Source organism: Oncorhynchus tshawytscha, linkage group LG15 (assembly GCF_018296145.1).
Source record: "Oncorhynchus tshawytscha isolate Ot180627B linkage group LG15, Otsh_v2.0, whole genome shotgun sequence".
NCBI classification, from domain to species: domain Eukaryota; kingdom Metazoa; phylum Chordata; class Actinopteri; order Salmoniformes; family Salmonidae; genus Oncorhynchus; species Oncorhynchus tshawytscha.
In genome coordinates this window covers 21,316,717-21,335,945 of record NC_056443.1, presented here as the reverse complement: position 1 = coordinate 21,335,945, position 19,229 = coordinate 21,316,717, and the positions used below count along the sequence as shown (strand labels likewise).

The 19,229-nt window shown below is 41.5% G+C and overlaps 2 protein-coding genes across 3 annotated transcripts; one reads left to right on the top strand and one right to left on the bottom strand.

The window, feature by feature from the left end:
• The first annotated feature begins 4,905 nt into the window (after positions 1-4,905).
• On the top strand, positions 4,906-11,330 carry LOC112232734. 2 transcript variants are annotated; one of them, XM_024399941.2, is made up of 3 exons: positions 4,906-5,293; positions 7,375-8,121; positions 8,377-11,330. In XM_024399941.2, the coding sequence occupies exons 1-3, from the start codon at positions 5,278-5,280 to the stop codon at positions 8,460-8,462; spliced, it is 849 nt and encodes a 282-aa protein (XP_024255709.1). In that variant the 5' UTR covers positions 4,906-5,277; the 3' UTR covers positions 8,463-11,330. The 2 variants fall into 2 exon arrangements, with proteins under 2 accessions (XP_024255709.1, XP_024255708.1); XM_024399940.2 differs by lacking the exon at positions 4,906-5,293 and adding an exon at positions 5,336-6,812.
• A 180-nt stretch (positions 11,331-11,510) lies between these two features.
• On the bottom strand, positions 11,511-17,194 carry si:dkey-19b23.7. The gene is made up of 8 exons (XM_024401749.2): positions 16,848-17,194; positions 16,418-16,489; positions 16,226-16,297; positions 13,642-13,856; positions 13,448-13,508; positions 13,200-13,365; positions 12,877-13,074; positions 11,511-12,524 (listed from the first exon to the last, which is right to left on the bottom strand). The coding sequence occupies exons 1-8, from the start codon at positions 16,860-16,862 to the stop codon at positions 12,400-12,402; spliced, it is 924 nt and encodes a 307-aa protein (XP_024257517.1). The 5' UTR covers positions 16,863-17,194; the 3' UTR covers positions 11,511-12,399.
• Positions 17,195-19,229: the final 2,035 nt, after the last annotated feature.

Sequence of the window (19,229 nt, the reverse complement as noted above, 5' to 3'; positions counted from 1 at the left end):
AACATCACAATAAGCAGTGGTGGAAAAAGTACCCAATTGTTATACTTGAGTAAAAGTTAAGATACCCCAATAGAAAATGACAAAAGAAAAAGTGAAAGTCATCCAGTAAAATACTACTTGAGTAAAAGTCTAGTACTTAAGTATCAAAAGTAAAAGTATAAATCATTTCAAATTCCTTACATAAAAAACACCACTTTTTAAATGTTTTATTATGGATAGCCAGGGGCACGCTCCAACACAAACTAAGCATGTGTGTTTAGTGAGTCTGCCAGATCAGCGGCAGTAGGGATGACCATGGATGTTCTCTAGATAAGTGCGTAAATTGGACAATTTTCCTGTCCTGCTAAGCATTCAAAATATACCAAGTACTTTTGGGTGTCAGGGAAATTTATGGTTTCAAAATTACATTATTTTCTTTAGAAATGTAGTGAAGTAAAAGTAAAATATGTAGTGAAGTAAAAATATAAATAGTGAAGTAAAGATGCCACAAAAAAACTACTTAAGTTGTACTTTAAAGTATTTTTACTTAAGTACTTTACACCACTGACAATAAGTGATGTGAAACAACGATTTAAATATACGCTTCTACGCTCATTCCTCAGAATGCAAAAACAACATTTCCTTTTGGGAAGGGACAAGGATGTTTAGGGATTGGCTAGCGGCCAAGCGCAGGCCTGTTGTGCTTTGTATTCTACTGAATGGAGTGTTTGATCGGGCGAGCGGGAACCTTAGGTTTAATTTTTTGAAGACATCTCAGGGGTATACTACAAAGCAGCATCAATGAGTTAGCCAGCTAACTTTGACAAACAACCAGAAATAACTATTGATTTTCGGATTCATTAAGAAAGCTTAGATATGTGTTTTTGGTTGTCAAGTCAATTAGACCATACCCATTTCAAGCTTATCCTTCTAAAAAATAAAAAGTTATTTCAGAATATTTAGCAAGTTAGCTGGCTAACTCATTGATTCTGATTTGAAGTACAATCTCTGGACTGGGACTGGGCATTGTTATCACTAAATTCAATAGAAACCGATTGAGGGTTTGAGGGGCGGGGGGAGATTAAGTGGTCACACACACTCAAGCGCATGCACAAGCACACATACACACATGCAAGCACACACACTCTCTCAATACTGGCAAAATGTTCTAATTACTAGGTTATCCTGCATGGCTAACTGGTAACCTGACATACACGGTTGTCCTCAACAGACCTTGGTGGTCAGATTCAGTGGAAGCCTGGGTCTAACTAGCTCTCACAGTCTCATGTCAGAATTAGACATTCATCCGTGTTTCTCAAATGTCAAATTTCTATGTTGTTCCAACATTAAATTTCTATGTGTTTAAGGTTACTTAACTACACATTTTTAAGGTTAGGGTTAAGTTTAGGCATTAACTCTGAGATTTTAAGGTTGGGTATTAACTCCGAATGGTTAAAGGTAAGGGTTAAAGTTTGAGATAGGCTGAAAACAAAACTCTCAAAAACAAGTTTCTATTGCTGGATTCGAACATGCAACCTTTGGCACCAGAGGTTCAAGGTCTACTTGAAGGTAACAGCGCTCACTGTTGCCCCTAGTGGCCGGTTTCCACGTCATGTCCAGACGTCCTCAGACATGGAGAGACATCGAATACTGACTTGTATCAAGGGTGACCTGGCTGAACTCAATACCAATATCCTGTATTACTATATTTTAAACAACAGGTGGGTCTAATCATGGATGCTGATTGGTTAAAACCGCATTCCAGTCGGTGTCTTTTCCACAAGTTATCACCGCCTAAAATCTATGACGTTGAAATGCCTATTTACTCTGTTTCATCTGATTGCGAAATCCGCTATCTCATCAGCTCAGCAATTTATATGCTAGAACTACACTGTAAAAATAATCTAGACATGATCTCCCATTTCTTTTAGACTAGCATTTGGTTTGCAACAGCAAAGATTTGTTGGCTGATCAATATGAGCTTGTGACAACTGTACAACTCTAACCCTCAAAGTGTTCTCTAACCACTCTCCAAAAAAGTAGTGTTCGTTAGTCTTAACAGGCTGTTGATGGGTAGGGAAGTACAATTAATCATTTGAGATCATTTGAATGTCATTGATTATCTCATGAGTGTGTGTATCTTCACACTTCACACATTAATCTAAGTCATTCTTAATCACCTGAACTAGTGCCATTATGCTCTGGTCAAATGTACATTCTGTTTTGTTTTGCAAAGTTGCAATATATTGAGGTTTTTCCTATTATTTCCCAAAAGCCAAGATGTCAGATCAAACTTCTACTTGTTGAGAACTGTAAGTAGAATTAATAAAAGCCTGGCGGATGCTCTGATTGGATAGAAAAATGGAAAATGGATTTGGTATAAAATCTCCCATTCACAATGTTTTTTTTACAGCTCATTTGTTCCCTTCTGTCAACAATCTCAGCGTGTTCATTTAGCACGGATGTCCAAATATGTATTGATGGAAACATGAGATAACAGAATACTGGATTGTTGCTGCTACCGTGGGTGTCAACTCAACTCATTTTATCTACACAACGTCTTGTTAACATATTCTTCTACTAAAAAGAGCCCCTGTGTGGTTCTCAAAAAAGCTTCAATCTCATTATCTTTTGCTTCATAGATGCAGGAAGTGGCTGCTTGGAGCTGGAAACAAAAACAGAGGTTACTGACCTACTTGATATGACTGTAGACACGGTGTCATGGCGGATTTAGCCACCCATCGCAAACCAGTTTCAACAAGCAAATACTCTGGTATGAGTTTCCTGAAAGCTTCGTACCACTAAGTTCATCTTTCGCCCATTGCCTTAACCCCTGTTTTTGGATTGTCAATTCACAGCTTTCCTCTTCTTCTTCTTTGGGATTGGGTTGGCGGATCGCATGAAACATTTGTGATACAAAAATAAAAAGGAAATGGGGAAAAGGAAGAAAAATTGCACCACCAACTAACGCTACACCTATACACCTACACCACTATTTCATAGAAATAAAATCACCACCCCATTCCACTACTTTGACCGTAACTGATCCCACACCAAGCCAACGGCCTAGGAGGATGGGACAACACCCCTCAACACACCGTGTAACTCTTCTGAAGTCAAATCTCGTATACCCAAATACTTCTCTGCAGCTGCCCCCACAATATCTATCTTCTGTGATTGCTATAAAACACTAAAAAGCCGACCTTACTGAAGCATAAAGGAATTGTTGCCCTATTCCTCTGTGCTGGCACAAATCTACTACTCCCTGGGATCCTTTCAGGCTCCCTCACCCTTGACCCATCCTTCTCTACTTCCTCCACTGCCTCAGCATATGATACCTTCTGCACTACTCTGACACTGGCAACCGCAACCTGCCTCTCTCACACCTGACACTTCCGATCCCCAGCAACATGAGCACCCCTACTGTTGACACACACAACTTTATACACGGAAACTACACAATCCTCTGTCCCATGTCCTCCTGCACACTTCCCACATCTTGGAATCTCCCTCCTACATACTGCTGTGACATGACCATAAATGTTGCACCTGAAACACTGCAGTAGATTCGGCACAAAAGCTCTTACATGATAACTGATATCCTAGCATGGCTTTGTTTGGCTAGAGACTCTGACTCTGACTCAAAACACAAAAGGACTGACTCTGTTCCACCATGCTCCCCACCAGGCCTGCGTCGCACCAAATGGCAGGCGTCACAAACACCATGAATTTTCAACTTCAATTCCTCCACCTCCACACTTAACGCTACCCCAGAAATCACTACTTTCAATGGTGCCCTGTTCCTAAGAGCAAATCAAAAAACAGATCTTGACCCAAGTTGCGTGACAATTCACATCCTAGCCAGTTCTGCTCTGTTTCATTGGTAGAGCTGAAAACATGTTAGTTTAGTGGGTGGGTGGGTATGGTAGATGGTTCATAGCGTCATCGGTGCCTAATAATAGTTCCACTGTGTACTGTAAGGTACTTTGGTGGGTGTGACTTCCAAAACTTAACAGTTGCTGCTGGGCCAAAACCAGATTAAACAGGGGCGCACTGTTCCTCTCTGAAACACACACGCACATACACACGGAACCATATAGCGTTTTCCATCACCTCAGCTCGAATGGCACCCAAAATTAAAATATGAAAAAGAACATAGAAACTAGGGTAAATAACCCTGATTAGCAAGAGGCTATAGATGATGCAATGTACTGATGGGCAGTAGTGGTTTTCAGATGTTGCTATGGCTATAGACCTAGGCTACTGCAGTTTGTTGTCTGAGTCACTGTATTGTCAAAAAAAAACAATTGTGTATTTGTTTTAATTGAAAGAGCTAGGCTAATGGCCTAATTGGGGAGGCAGGGTAGCCTAGTGGTTAGAGCGTTGGACGCAAGTTCAAACCCCGAGCTGACAAGGTACAAATCTGTCGTTCTGCCCCTGAACAGGCAGTTAACCCACTGTTCCTAGGCCGTCATTGAAAATAAGAATTTGTTCTTAACTGACTTGCCTAGTTAAATAAAGGTAAAATATAATGTTACGGTGAATGTGTCCATAATTATGTTATCAGTCATTTACTTTCTATTTGTTTATGACACACAGTGACTGAGGTGTTATCCTTCCTTGTCCTCTTTATCAAGTCAATGCATCTTTAGTTATGTGTGCATTTATGTATATAGGCTATACCAGCATTCCCCTATAGTAAGCCCTAACATTGCCTCCAGGTACTATTTGTCTTGGCTTTGTATTTCCTCCTCTTTCTCTGCTCAAAGCCCTATAGTTTTCCCCTTATCCCCTTGTGCGCCTTTCACTCAGTCACAAACACACACACACACATTTCTCCCACCTTTCACTCACACACTCAAAACCCCCTCAAAGACGCAAATGCTCGTCCACTTGCATAGTAGGCCGGAGGCGCGCCCACGCTGTTCATAAGCGCAGCTCGCGAAGGCGTCACCACATTAAAGTTGAGCGGATGAGTATCACACACGCCGACGAGGAAAGCACGAGTTTTTAGTTCCGAACAGTCATAATGTCCTAAATTGTGCCACGTTCTTTTTTAGTTTTAGTCCATAAAATACATTACTGGAATGTATCGTGAATCTTGAGCAGGCAATGCCAAACGAAGCTTTGGGTCAGAATTGTTATGTTTTTAAACGAGACGCGCATTTTGGTTGATCTTATACATCAGTATTCCAATAATTGAGAAAACAACCGTGCTGAAGCAGAGACCGTTCATTTGCATCCAGTCAGTTGTGAAGACGGGCACTCTTCTTTGAAGCGCCACAGGACATCATTTGCATGAAACTGAAGCCAGGTAAGATGCGTAATTGTTTTTCACTCTATTGAACTCAAGGGATTTTTCAGCCCGTTTTGGGATTTCAGTTGATGGTACGGACCACAGCTGGCTCCATGTGATCTACAATCCCGACACCCTGTTTAAACGTTTAGAAAGGTAAATAATCGTGTATATCTTGCTCATATGAAAGCCAAAGTCAAATGTTTCCAAAACCATATAGCGTGCGAGGCATATTTGCGTTTAGACTCACTCAAGGCAAAATGATGGGACGTGGTCTCTGTTTGAGTATGATATGTTGGATAAAAGAATAAAGACAAGACACCAATGTCAAGTTCAATAGCCTTGTTTAAGCATTGTACAAATCCCTACACACGGAGTCCGGGGAACAGCCCAGCTCGTCGATTACCTATCAACCAGATTCAGTAACAGTCTCCACTGTCATGTAATGTAATTGGAGTCATGACAAGGGAAACTGACAAACCAATTTCATGTGACTATTACTATTTTTCAGAATGAAAATTATTCGACGACGATGGCAATTTGTGGCATTTCCAAAGTACATGCATTTACCAATAAATCAAGTTGCCTTATCCTTTGGCGCATATTGAATGTGTTAGAATTTGTGGAGTCATTGGAACGTCAATGTGCTGCTGACTTTTCCATGGCTCATAATCGGGGCCATCTAGTAAAGACGCTCTACTGAAGGGAAAACCGCTTATGTCCTCGGTGCATAATGGCATTTCAACAACTCTCCATATTTCCCAGTCTGCACAGACACACAGAACTTACTGTCTGCCACTAGGGCAGTACAGTACATCAGATAATATCCTCTGGGATTTGTCACATTGCTCTATTTACTCATGGGCATTCTTGATCCTATTAAAAAGCACTGTGCAGAAAAATGCAGCCTGACCACATTCTGAACATAGTTATGATCGGCGTTACTGTATGTGTACATGTTCACCTGTATCTGCCATCTACCAGTTTGTAGACATGCCAAAAGAACTGAACATATTTACTGTGGAAGATTACTTAACTTGTAGCCTGGGGTGGGGTGAGAAGAGGTCTGTTTTTGTGTGTGATAACACTATTTCTGATGTCTAGGTCTCTTGACATCTCACCAAAGCATGCCATTTTTTTTTATTTTTAGGAGGATAAATATTATGTGTGGCGGGGTAGAAAGCGAAGCTTGTTTCCTGAGAAGTGGGCTTGCCTAACAATGGCCATCTTGGCACAGTCGGTGGTTCGCAGTCAAAGCAACATCTGGGGGAGGCTGTAGGATATGGAGAGAATGGCAGAGAAAAGAGAAAGGGGGGAGAAAGTGCCTAACAATGGCTGGGGCCGTACAGCTCACACAATGTGCCAAGAGGAGAGTGGTGTTTTTGGGACATTCTTAAGACAATGGGAGAGCTATGTCCAGCTGGTGACACTTAACCTCTGTTAGACAGTCCATTGTTTGGGTCTCATTGGCTCTTATGTAGTGTCTAGTTGTAACACAAGTCTGGTCAAGTCAATGCTATGAATTCTAGAACTTGCAGTAAGTACACATCAAATCACTTAAGATTTGTATTGTAAAAAACAACTTTTTGTCTTCTAAGCCAACAGATCATGTGCTCGAGGTGAAGGGTAAGCCTATGACAGCCTTGGTGTTAATATGGGGAGGGGGGAATACACCTCCACTGGACTGTCATTTGATTTGCTGTTTTTCCAGCTCAGCAGCTGGGTTTATTAAGACGAGGCACAGTAACTGTTAAATATTTGATGGTTCTCTACTGAATCTAGTGAGTGAATATTGATTGACTGTTTTATTGCTGCACCTGATCCTGGGCTGGCTCTTGGTTGTTTTTCCACAACCCAGTTCATTGTGTCCTAACAGTCCCCTTTAACTACTGACATGTGTCCACTCTGCATAATACGCTTAAGCATAGTTTGCCTCTCAACAACAACAACAAAAAATATGTATTTATTTTTAGTAAAATCTCTCGAGCCGTGTGTCCATATTCCACATTATAACTTATGTTATGGTGTTGGCAATTCATGTGTCTGATTTGTGGTAAAGTATTTAACTAGGCTGCAATTTGTCTTTCTCTGTATTCCAGATCAAAACGTTGACTCCAACTGTACTCGATTCAAAGAGAAAGTGGGAAATACAACTAGGAAAAGGACTGAAGACCACGACACCTGTGCCACATCTACCACTAACCCCCCCTTGACCCCTTCAAAACCCACCCTCCTATCCACTATGTCTCTCAATACCTTCCACCTGATGGAGACCCTCAAGAAATCCCCGGCTGCTTTACGCCGCCGTTTCCGCCGCGACCGCACAGAGTCCCTCTCCCACGGTGATCCGCTATTCAAGGTCCACTACCTGGGCACTGAGAAAATCTTCTCCCTGGATCGAGAGCAGGCCCAGGATGCCATAGCCCGTCTGCTCGACGGGGCCGCAAATGGAAAGAAGCTGAGCAAAGACCACGCGTTGGTTGTTCGTCCACGCTATGTCGAAGTCAAAGAGCTCAGCACAGGACGCCAGCTCACTAAGACGTACCTCCAGGACATCGCCTACTGCGCGGCCGACGCCACCAGACCCAACGTGTTTCTGTACATCTGTAAGCAGCGTGGGCAACAGCTGCAGTGCCGGGTGTTCTGGTGCAGCCGGGCAGAGCGGGCACGGGACATGACGGCCTGTCTGGCACACTCCTTCCAGAGGGCACTGAGTGACTGGCAGGGGGATGGCGGAAGTACCGGCACACTGACCCCAGAAAAGGTTGGGGTGAAGGAGGGAGAGGATATGCCCACCACCCCTAATAGCTCCAAAAACTCCATGCTAACGGCTAGCTTAAGACGAGGTGAACATGGCCTGAGCACCTGACACACTGAAATATTCAATTGAAACCAACATTTTTAGGCAGGCAATCCCCTTACCGCCTATCAATAGGGGAAACTTTCAAAGGGATCAATTGATAGTCTTCAGTTAACGCATGAATATGTATGTACCTGTATTTGCACATTTCACTGTCTTTTTCTTGAGAGTTGTAATGTGATTAAAATCAAGCCCAGTCAGCACATTTAACACCCTCTCTCACTCCTGTGTCGGTTTGCAGTCCGTTGGAAGAAGAGGAGGTCCCTGTCTCGCAGTCCACTGAGTGCCATGATCAGGAAGAGATCCACCTCAGACATCTGGCACTGAGACAACCGATCCCCAGCATGACACTAAACTGATGACACCCACAGAGACTAGTTACAGCACGTAGGGAGGGAGGGAAGAGACGAGGGATTGAAAGAACCCACCACTACTGGACTCAACAGGACTGAAGGGTGAGAGAAGGAGATTAGTGCTGGACTTTCTTTTAAATGGGACATTGCCTTAGTAAGTCTACAGTACAGTTCATGACTGAAATTAACATTTAGCCTACAAACCGGGACAGTTAATGACTAGCTGCCTTGGAAGACCTGGGAACAAGGCATTGGGTTGATGGTGTGGTACTGTAAGCTGTTTCCAGCATTCACCTCCGTTGCCTTGTGACTTGCTTTCACTGTTGGAAAGCTTCAATGCTAAACTGCTAATATCCATTGCCATTCCAAGGCACTTGTTTTCTAGTGGCCTTGCTACTCTAAACTGCCAGTTATGCTTTTGAAGAAAGGAGCACATGGTCTTGTGTGCCTTTTTAACTAGGTAAGGATATGACCAAATGTATCCCCAAACCACAATCTTCTCTCAATGCAATGCTGGGTATGGGCTGGAATGGTTGAAACTGGTTACAGTCATAGCAATGATGGTTGTTTTTTTATAGTTTAAAAAAAATGTATTTCAATTAAGTTTTTGTTGTTAGCTTATGGATCATCAGCCTGTACCTTTTTTTTTTTTTTTTTTTTTTTTTTAAAGGGGCGAGGAACTTTGTTTGCGCTGACCCTGCAATGTGAGCTCTGTGTTGGTCTTGAGAGGTGTTACAAAGTGTGTGTGAGGATTCATGGGGCATAAAGGGTTAATTTGAGCCGACCATAGAAGAACATCTGCTGAGTTGTCGTAGGTACACAGTAGGCTGTGTTTATAGGCAGAACTGTAATTAAGGCAATAAGACATGAGAACCCAGGGTTTATTGTGTGAATAACTCACGACTAAGACCCAACATGGAGGATCAGGGAAACGGCCATTAGGAGGATGTTATTCACGCTAATTCCTGGGGCCTGATTGCTTTTATAAAACGGTTACCAATTTTTTTTTTTTTAAGATGTGTTTTCATTCAATGTTATTTTAATGAGTAAATTTGTTTTATTTCTTCCTTACACCATGACGATCTAGCCTGAGCAAAAGCCAGTTGTTAGTTCTGAAATAATGAAGTAGCTAGCCAAATGAGCTGGTCATCCAAAAAAGGTTGCCATGCAGGCTAGCTACTTTTCCTTTGCTAGTTAGCTAACTAAAGCTGACACTATCACATCAAGCAGCTGAAATGATGGCAAACTATGTGCATTTTAGTTTGTTTTACCTTTGTTTCTATTGCCATTTCTTTTGACATATCCATTGTTATGACCCTTTATAAATAAATTTTCCTGACTAAGAGAAGCTGTCAGTCTTGTCACTCGCAAGTATAACCTGCAACATCGTTGCACAAGTCGGGGGCAAGCAGCAAGGTTTAGACAAACCCAAACTGTTGCAAACCAAATGCTAGCCTAGTAGTGTGGGGAAATAATGTTTTAACACTATTTACAGGAGAGATGAAGTTTATAAATTGCCTGGCTGGGCTGTGGAATTCAAATGGAACTGTTAAAGGGAAAATCAAATGATGATGATGATGTGGCCAGTCATTGACAGTGCATTTTAGTCCAAGACTATGCTAACTGTCTTCACAAATCTTCTGAATTTGAATGAGCCTCACGGCTTATGTATACTATAGATGCGATATCAACCTACTTATTCACACTAAATCCTCCCTTACAGGCGTTAGTGTTTGCTAGAACATTTTTTTTTTCTCATAATGATGAACCAGTTAGATGTATATTATTAGCAGTTTATTTGGAAAAATCACTCATCTGTGATCCTCCTCAATCCTCACTATTCCGGTGTGTGCAAAGTAGTGATGTTTTTGTCACACATACCGGATAGGTGTAGTGAAATGTGTTCCCCGGGTCAGATATAGTAGTTCAGCAGCCCTGGAGAAAATGAGGTGTAAGTGTCTAGTTCAAGGGCACATCGACAGATTTTTCACCTTGGTGGCTCAGGTATTCAAACCAGCGACCTTTCACTTACTGGCCCAACGCTCTAACCGCTAGGCTACCTCTGTTCCTCTGCGGGGCAGGAACGTTGGTTTGAACTGTTTGGGAACTTGCTCCTGCATTCCATTGGGGACATTAGAGTTCACAAATCCTCATTGGCCCCGCCCCCAACCTCTCCTCTCTGTCTGGCCTAACCTACTGTAACCTCATGACTTTGCATGTTTCATAGCATTAGTGTTAGTGTGGCCCCAAGCTCAAATACCTGTTTCTCTTACACGCGCTCTCTTGCCCCTCACACACTTCCCCATGCCACATCAGCTTATTCCATACATTAAAGACATCTATACTCAGGCAACCATTATGAAAAGGTCACATTACATCCCAGCTTAATTTCTCCACATGATACTACAGTATGCAGTATTGTATAATTTAGTTTCATGACAGCTGACTGGTGTTTTGTGTAGAGTTTACACAGGAGACTGCTTGTCTACGAATGGGGTGGTATGGGGGCTATTCTACAGTTGAGTCCCTACCTATCCTCGGGCCAACCCCCCACACATTACACCTTACCATTTTAGTGACAAATAAGCAAAAGGTTAGCGATGGCTATCTGCATGTTTTACAGTAAAAGGTGCCTCTGTTTTAAAATTTTATTTGACTTGACAGGTTATGCCATTGATGTCAATGGATGTTTAACCATTTATTTTAAATGATTATGTATTCTGATGTATCTCAAACTACACTCCAAAGATGAGGTTGTGCCATTTGTAAGTGCATGCTTTAAGGTCTGGTTTTATGTTGCATATTTAAATATGTATTCTATGGAATAAACTTTTATACAATGGTACTGTATATGCTTGTATATTTGAAAAATGTATTTTCTACCTTAACTGAAGACACAGAGCATCAAAACAGCCAACCTCAGGCCAAAACAAGAGTCCTGTACCACACTACAGTGTGTACTGTATCTTTAGCCCTGGAGCCAAGCGTTTGATGAATGAGACAAAACAATCTGAGGCGTATCTATTTAAAAAGGCGATTTGCCCTTTTTAAATTTTTTTAAATGTATTTATTTAAAAAAAAAGGGGCGTTATATCTCTGACTCGAAAGAACACATTCCATCAAGGAGCTGGAAAGCAGAAGTTCACCATGGGTCATGGGATAAGCTGAAAGTCATGAGGCTAATTTCTTAGGATACTTTATTCTGACCCATTTCATAATTGCTTAAACTGACATTTACCTCTACATCACTCGGACAGAGGTGAAATTACAGTACATTAACACATTGAAATGGAGTTCCATACATTCAAATGTGCCCTATTTATGGGCCTAGCACATTTGAATGAGAGCATTTTTCAGGGGGGACAAATAATAGTTCCCTTTGTATTGTCTTATTGGCACATTATTTCCCCAACAGAGGTGTGATCAATCATTCAATATGGCTATATGTTTACCTATATTAAAAATGCACAAACATAGGGATATACTAGTACCCCCTCAGTCTCCTTCCATCCTACAATGTCGACTGACCACCACATCAGGGTTGTGTTCAGGGGCACCAAAAGGAAGAAAACATCCTGAAGTTGGGCAAAAATGAGTGGACCGTTCAATTTAAAGGAAACGGTGCTGTTCGGAAACGACCAGTTGAATAATGGGGAGGGGTTCGGTCGTGGGTTCAAAATGCGCCGCTGCCCTTAAAATACATTACCAATCGGAGCAAATGTACCTCAAAGTCTTGTTTGAACGTTTTGGGGAAATGTGTCGTTCAGTACAAACTGTTACGCAACATAGCAAATGTTATATTGAACTGAAAGCACCCCTGGACTTGCCCTATAAGAAACTGTAGTTTTTTTAGTTTTTCGTTGCAAAGCGTTTTGCCACGGTGTGCTGTGCACTAAAGAATATGACCCTTGTCACTCTTCCTCTGAGGACTCTTCTGAAACGGGAGTGGCTGGCCTGGTGCATCTGCCCGGTCTTCTTTGGACCTCAGACAGAGTCTGGACATGGAGACGCCTCAGAGACTTCATCTCTTCTACGACTGAGAGAGAGAGAAAGAAAGAGTGAGGAGATTAAGAAAGGAAGGCCATTTGCCATACATATACAGCCCAACAGTGCCACCTAGCAACTATAGACTAGAGCAACACTCATCATAATAATTATGTTCATGAATATTATTGGTTGGATAATAAATACAAATGTAGCCCATGCATCTTAAGCCATTAATAAACACTTGGCATTGCAGGTCAACACATTCATAATTGGATGTTTTGATTCTGTGTTGAAAATGTTCACTAAACCCCAGCACCATAGGCCTATTCTAGTCTTGACGATTTGATACTGAGTACAGAAATAGATACGTTTCCAGGAAGTTTTATTTAATTATGACTTACCTTTGTCGTAGTGCAGCTCATCCCGGTTGCCATAGACAGTGTAGGTTTCCAGAAAGTTAAGCAGAGCCCCAGAGACCAGGAAGCGCTCTGGGAGAGGAAGGCTTTTCAGGTAGCGCATGTCCAGGGCAAAGGGGTTGGAGGGAGATGGAACGGTGCACAGACACACCAGCTCACTCACTACATCCCATACCCGTATTCCTATAGGAAGAGCAACAGGGAAAAGGAGGATAGCTGATCAGCCAAGTATGTGATGCAGTGTTTCAGATGGATTATTGTTATGGTGGGGTGCAAACTAGAAAAACATAAATATAAACGTTCTAAACCTTGTGATCCCCAGTCCGTGATGGCCTTGAGTTTCATGGGCGTGTCCTTGACCATCGAATCTGTGCCTCCAATGTTGACCAGGCGCTCGTGATTGGACCTTATCCAGGCATATGGGCGACCATACTTGGCGTAGCCAGCCAATAGGAAAAGAGTGCAATTCACTTCCTGAAAAGATGAGCGAGGGTCAGAATAAAACTGATTTATTTACAACTCAACGTGAATGGAACGCAATGATGACTATACTCACAGGCACTGCTATCTCCCTCTCACTGGGGGAGGCTGGTAGGAGATGGGCCTCACTGCTGCCCCTGTGGAAAACGATAGATAAATGATTCTGTGTGTGTGCATGTGGGCATGATTCTATGCATGTTGTGTGTGTTTCATAATTGCATGTGTGTATTTGTGTGTGTACTTTAATACTCGCAAAACATAACCCCTCACTTGTGAGCATGGTGGTTGGGCCCATGTGATGAGTGCTGCTGCTTCCTTGGCATGCTTTGTGGCCCCTGAGGGCCTTGATGAGGCCCCTGGTGGTCCCCGGGCAGGGGGGAGCTGGCGTCACTAGCCAGGCTGTAAGTGCTACTGGTGCTGCTGGATGAGGAACTGCTACTGAAGGAGGACGCTGCCGACACCATGAACCCAGGGGAACGCCAACCCTGAGGGGGCAGACCAGGGTCTTGTTCAGTAGAGCACACAGTAGCAAATGTTTTTGGAACAGGGAATGGAAATCAGTGTTCTAATTGGTCAAGTTAAAGTAGAATTTCACCCTCTTTTAAAACGTTTTCTCCCTACTGTCCTGGAATAAAAGATTAACAGTAATATAGACCAGGTATTCCCAAACTGGGGGTACGCCAAATAAAAATGTGATTCACGTAAAAAAATTAAAATATTGTTAATAATAATAATTCTTCATAGTACATTTATATTTTCCAACTCAGCTATACATTTGGGTGAGGTTTTTTTTCTCACCTGAGTAGCCTCGTTTCACTGCCAAAAAGAAATAAATTAAACCATCTAGTGTTCAGTCGAAATAACAACACAATGTCAAATAATTAACATCCAATCACATTAACCATTACTCTCTCGCAGGAAACCTTCACTCTTGCGCAGACATTTAGAAAAGAAACATGACCATTTGAAAAATAAGCCACGGGAGTTTTTTGAGCAAGAATGAAGACAACTTTTGAGTAGTAAGACATGTATAAAAGCAACAGATACCATTAATAAGAAGGGGCTAGAAGCATCTTATATGGTGAGCTACTGAGTGGCTAGGACAGGCAAGCCCCATACTATTGTGGAGGACTTAATTCTTCCTGCTGCCGGGGATGTGGCTGAGACAATGCTGGGGGAAAAGGCCCAAAAAACGATACAGACAATGCCTCCATCAAACAACACTGTTTCACAATGCATCAGTGACATGGCAGGAGATGTTTTGAAACAATTACTGCTTCGCATACAAGTCAATGAATTATATGCGTTACAGCTGGATGAGTCAACAGTCGTGTTGGGCCTGGAACAGCCCCTGCTATATGTCCGTTACGTTTATGGGGGGGGGTCAATTAAGGAAGACATCCTCTTCTGCAAACCACTGGAAACCAGGACAACATGATAGGATATTTTTAAAGCAATGGACAGCTTTGTGACATCAAACGGACTGCAGCATCCACCGAGAGGCTCTTGCTGCCAAGGGAATGCCTGACAGCTTGAAAAACATTTTGGACACTACAGTGAAAATGGTTAACTTTGTTAAAGCAAGGCCCCTGAACTCTCGTGTATTTTCTGAATTATGCAATGATATGGGCAGCGACCATTTAACGCTTTTACAACATGCAGAAATGCGCTGGGGCAAAGTATTGATACATTTTTTTTAAATTGAGAGATGAGCTTAACATTTTCTTTACTGACCATCATTTTCACTTGTCTGATCGCTTACATGATGACGAGTTTCTCACACGACTGGCTTATCTGGGTGATGTTTTTTCCTCACCTGAATGATTTGAATCTAGGATTACAGGGACTCTTTGCAACTATATTCAATGTGCAGGACAAAATTGAGGCTATGATTAAGAAGTTGGAGCTCTTTTCTGTCTGTATTAACAAGGACAACACACAGGCCTTTCCATCATTGTATGATTTTTTGTGTGCAAATGAACTCAAGCTTACGGACAATTTAAAATGTGATATAGCGAAGCACCTGAGTGAACAGGGTGCGCAATTACGCTGGTACTTTCCTGAAACGGACGACACAATCAACTGTATTCGTTATCCTTTTCATGCCCTGCCTCTAGTCCACTTACCGATATGTGAACAAGAGAGGCTCATCAAAATTGCAAGAAAGCGGTTTTGTGAAATTTTTATTTAATCTGAATTCACTACCAGATTTCTGGATAGGGCTGCGCTCAGAGTTTCTTGCCTTGGCACATCGCGCTGTTAAGACACTGATGCCCTTTGCAACCACGTACGTATGTGAGAGTGGATACTCAGCCCTCACTAGCATGAAAACTAAATACAGGCAAAGACTGTGTGTGGAAAATAATTTAAGACTCCAATAAAGAGTTATGTGCATCCTTTCAAGCACACCCTTCTTATTAACCTGTTGTGAGTTATTCACAATTTTTGATGAACAAATAAGGTTCTATATGTAAGATGGCTAAATAAAAAGCAAATTTATTGATTATTATTATATTATTATTTGTGCCCTGGTCCTATAAGAGCTCTTTGTCACTTCCCACAAGCCGGTTTGTGATAAAAACTCACACTCATTCTTATGTTTAATAAATGTATCGTATAGTGTGTGTGTGTGTGGCAGGCTTACAATGATGGCAAAAAAACAACATTTGAGAATGCGCTGACCCTGGTGCTAGAGGGGGTACACAGCTGGAGGTTGAATGTCTGAAGGGGTACGGGACTATATAAAGTTTGGGAACCACTCATATAGACTTAAAGGAATGGCTCATCATCGATTTCTGATGTTTGAGAAAACAAGATAGGTGCAGTTAATTAGTGGAGTTAGTTCAACACTAACCAGGTCTTCATTGACTACTGTCAGGAGTAGCTCCTCTCTCCCCCTCAGCCAAGGTTGAAAGTACCGGAAACCCTACATGGAGAGACACAAGATTATCCTGATGATAATATATGTTTTCTGACCTTTAAAATTATTATTATTTAGGTGTTCTGTAACTATCATGTATCTGGTTCTAGAACTATAAGAACTAACCTGCAATGATCCCAATAAGGCCAGGTCTGTCAGAAAGTGCTGCAGTTTTTTCCTCTGTTCTCTCTCTCGCTTCTGCCACACACACACACTTTGTGAATTTCATGTTTTAGCAAATGTTGTTTATCTGAAAGCAAGGACCTCAGTATGGTGCATGGAAAATAAGATACCCCTTATCTCCTAGCAACACCTCAGCATCCTTGACAAGTATCCCACTATATGGTGCACAAACAACATATCCACTGCCATTTAGATGCATGGTTATGAATGCAAAGGAAATATAAATCAAATAATATCAACAACTGCATTTTAAAACTACATCATTGATTATATTTCATCTATGGGTGATTGAATACATAGGCTACAATAAACATTTAATTGTCAAATGATTCATTTCCGAAACAGAAATCGATTCCTTAGGCTGGTTACTTACACTGCCGCTGCTCATCTTGTTGTCTGTAAAAATCTAAACCCAGAACTGTGTATTTTAGCACGTTTGCACTGCGTTAATGTGCGCTGTCACACCTATACATAAAACGATTAAACTGCAAACGCATCATTCCTTCCCTCTTTTTCATTAATCTTAATTTAATGTATTCTGCATCAGAATCTTATGCGTCTTTCTGCGATACAATTATCTGTCAAATGCATTTTCTTTTAAAACAGAAATCTACATTATAGATATTATTTCGAAAGATCCCTTGTTCTTCGATCTCATCTCTCGGGTGTTGTCTCACACGCAAGGGATCATCTGTATCTTCCCGTGTTACAGAGAAACGTAGGATAAATGCGTGATTAGGCATAATATGTGGACCTGTTGGGTAGGCGTACATACATTTAAGCCTAAAGTGATTTCAGGAATATGAGGGCCAATTAATGCATGGGGTTTTAATATTTCCTTGTAAATCCGTGTAAATTCTTCAATGTGCCTTGTTAATTGGTAGATCCTACGACAGCAAACAGCTTTCTACCAATTAGGTGCGAACAGGTGTCAACAAAATAGTCAAAATGGCGCCAGTGAACAGCAAAACAATTGTAAGTTTGACTAATTGCACAAGAATATAGAAAAAGATAAAGAAATAGAAATTAAATTATTTTTCACTTCATCTTCACACTATACCAGCCATGACCATACATTGTTAAGTAAAAGTTTGGTCTCCCAAATACATGCTGGGGTGAGTTTTAAGGGTGGATGGTAGTGACTGTGAAGCTACTAGTATTTGGTCACAGTAATAGAATAGTTATTCCATATAAATATATACATGTTTAATTTAATTAAACACTTTTCCCAGCATACTATTACTCTGTGCTACACTCAACAGTACCCATACTCATGTACCAGTTGCTAAATTTGATTACATTTACAGTGCTGCTCTCACCCACCGGACTTTACGAGCTTATTCATGAACGACTGGACTGCTTCTCTTACTGAAAATGTCATATGATAGTGTCGACCCCTGTTGGCCATCTACAGCATAACCTTTCTTAGTATCAGTAGAGGAGAATTCAGTCAAGTGTTTTGTCTTTAGATTTGTCGGAGAGATGGAGACCTGCACACTGTCGAAAATGTGGACAAATCCAAAACTGACGCTCTAATGCAAAAACAAAGATATTTTATTAGGACAACATCCAATCGAAGATTCACAATAAAAGTTCATCTTAGATGCACTTAAATTATGCATGTATAGTACTAGTCAAAAGTTTGGACACCTACTCATTAAGGGTTTTTCTTTATTTTTATTTTCTTACTATTCTACATTGTAGAATAATAGTGAAGACATCAAAACTATGAAATAACATGTAATCATGTAGTAACCAATAAAGTGTTCTACAAATCTAAATATATTTTAGATTCTTCAAAGAAGCCACCCTTGCCTTGATGACATCTTTGCACACTCTTTGCATTCTCTCAACCAGCTTCACCTGTAATGCTTTTCCAACAGTCTTGAAGGAGTTCCCACATATGATGAGCACTTGTTGGCTGCTTTTCCTTCCCTCTTCGGTCCAACTCATCCCAAACCTTCTCAATTGGGTTGAGGTCAGGTGATTGTGGAGGCCAGATCATCTGATGCATCTGATGCAGCACTCCATCACTCTCCTATGTCAAATAGCACTTACACAGTCTGGAGGTGTGTTTTGGGTCATTGTCCTGTTGAAAAACAAATGATAGTCCCACTAACCGCAAACCAGATGTGATGGCGTATCGCTGCAGAGTGCTGTGGTAGCCATGCTGGTTAAGTGTGGTTTGAATTCTAAATAGTTCATAGACAGTGTCACAAGCAAAGCACCCCCACACATCACACCTTCTCTTCCATGCTTCACGGTGGGAACCACACATGCGGAGATCATCCGTTCAGCTACTCTGCGTCTCACAAAGACACTGCGGCTGGAACCAAAAATCTCAAACTTGTACTCATCAGACCAAAGGACAGATTTCCACCGGTCTAATGTCCATTGCTCATGTTTCTTGGGTCAAGAAAGTCTCTTATTATTATTTGTGTCCTTTAGTTGTGGTTTTGCAGCAAATTGACTATGAGGGCCTGATACACACAGCCTCCTCTGAACAGTTGATGTTGAGATGTGTCTGTTACTTGAACTCTGTGAAGCATTTATTTGGGCTGCAATTTCTGAGTCTGGTAACTCTAATGAACGTATCCTCTGCAACAGAGGTAACTCTGGGTCTTCCTTTCCTGTGGCGGTCCTCATGAGAGCCAGTTTCATCATAGCGCTAGATGTTTTTTCCGACTGCACTTGAAAAAACATTCCAAGTTCTTGACATTTTCCGCATTGACTGACCTTCATGTCTTAAAGTAGT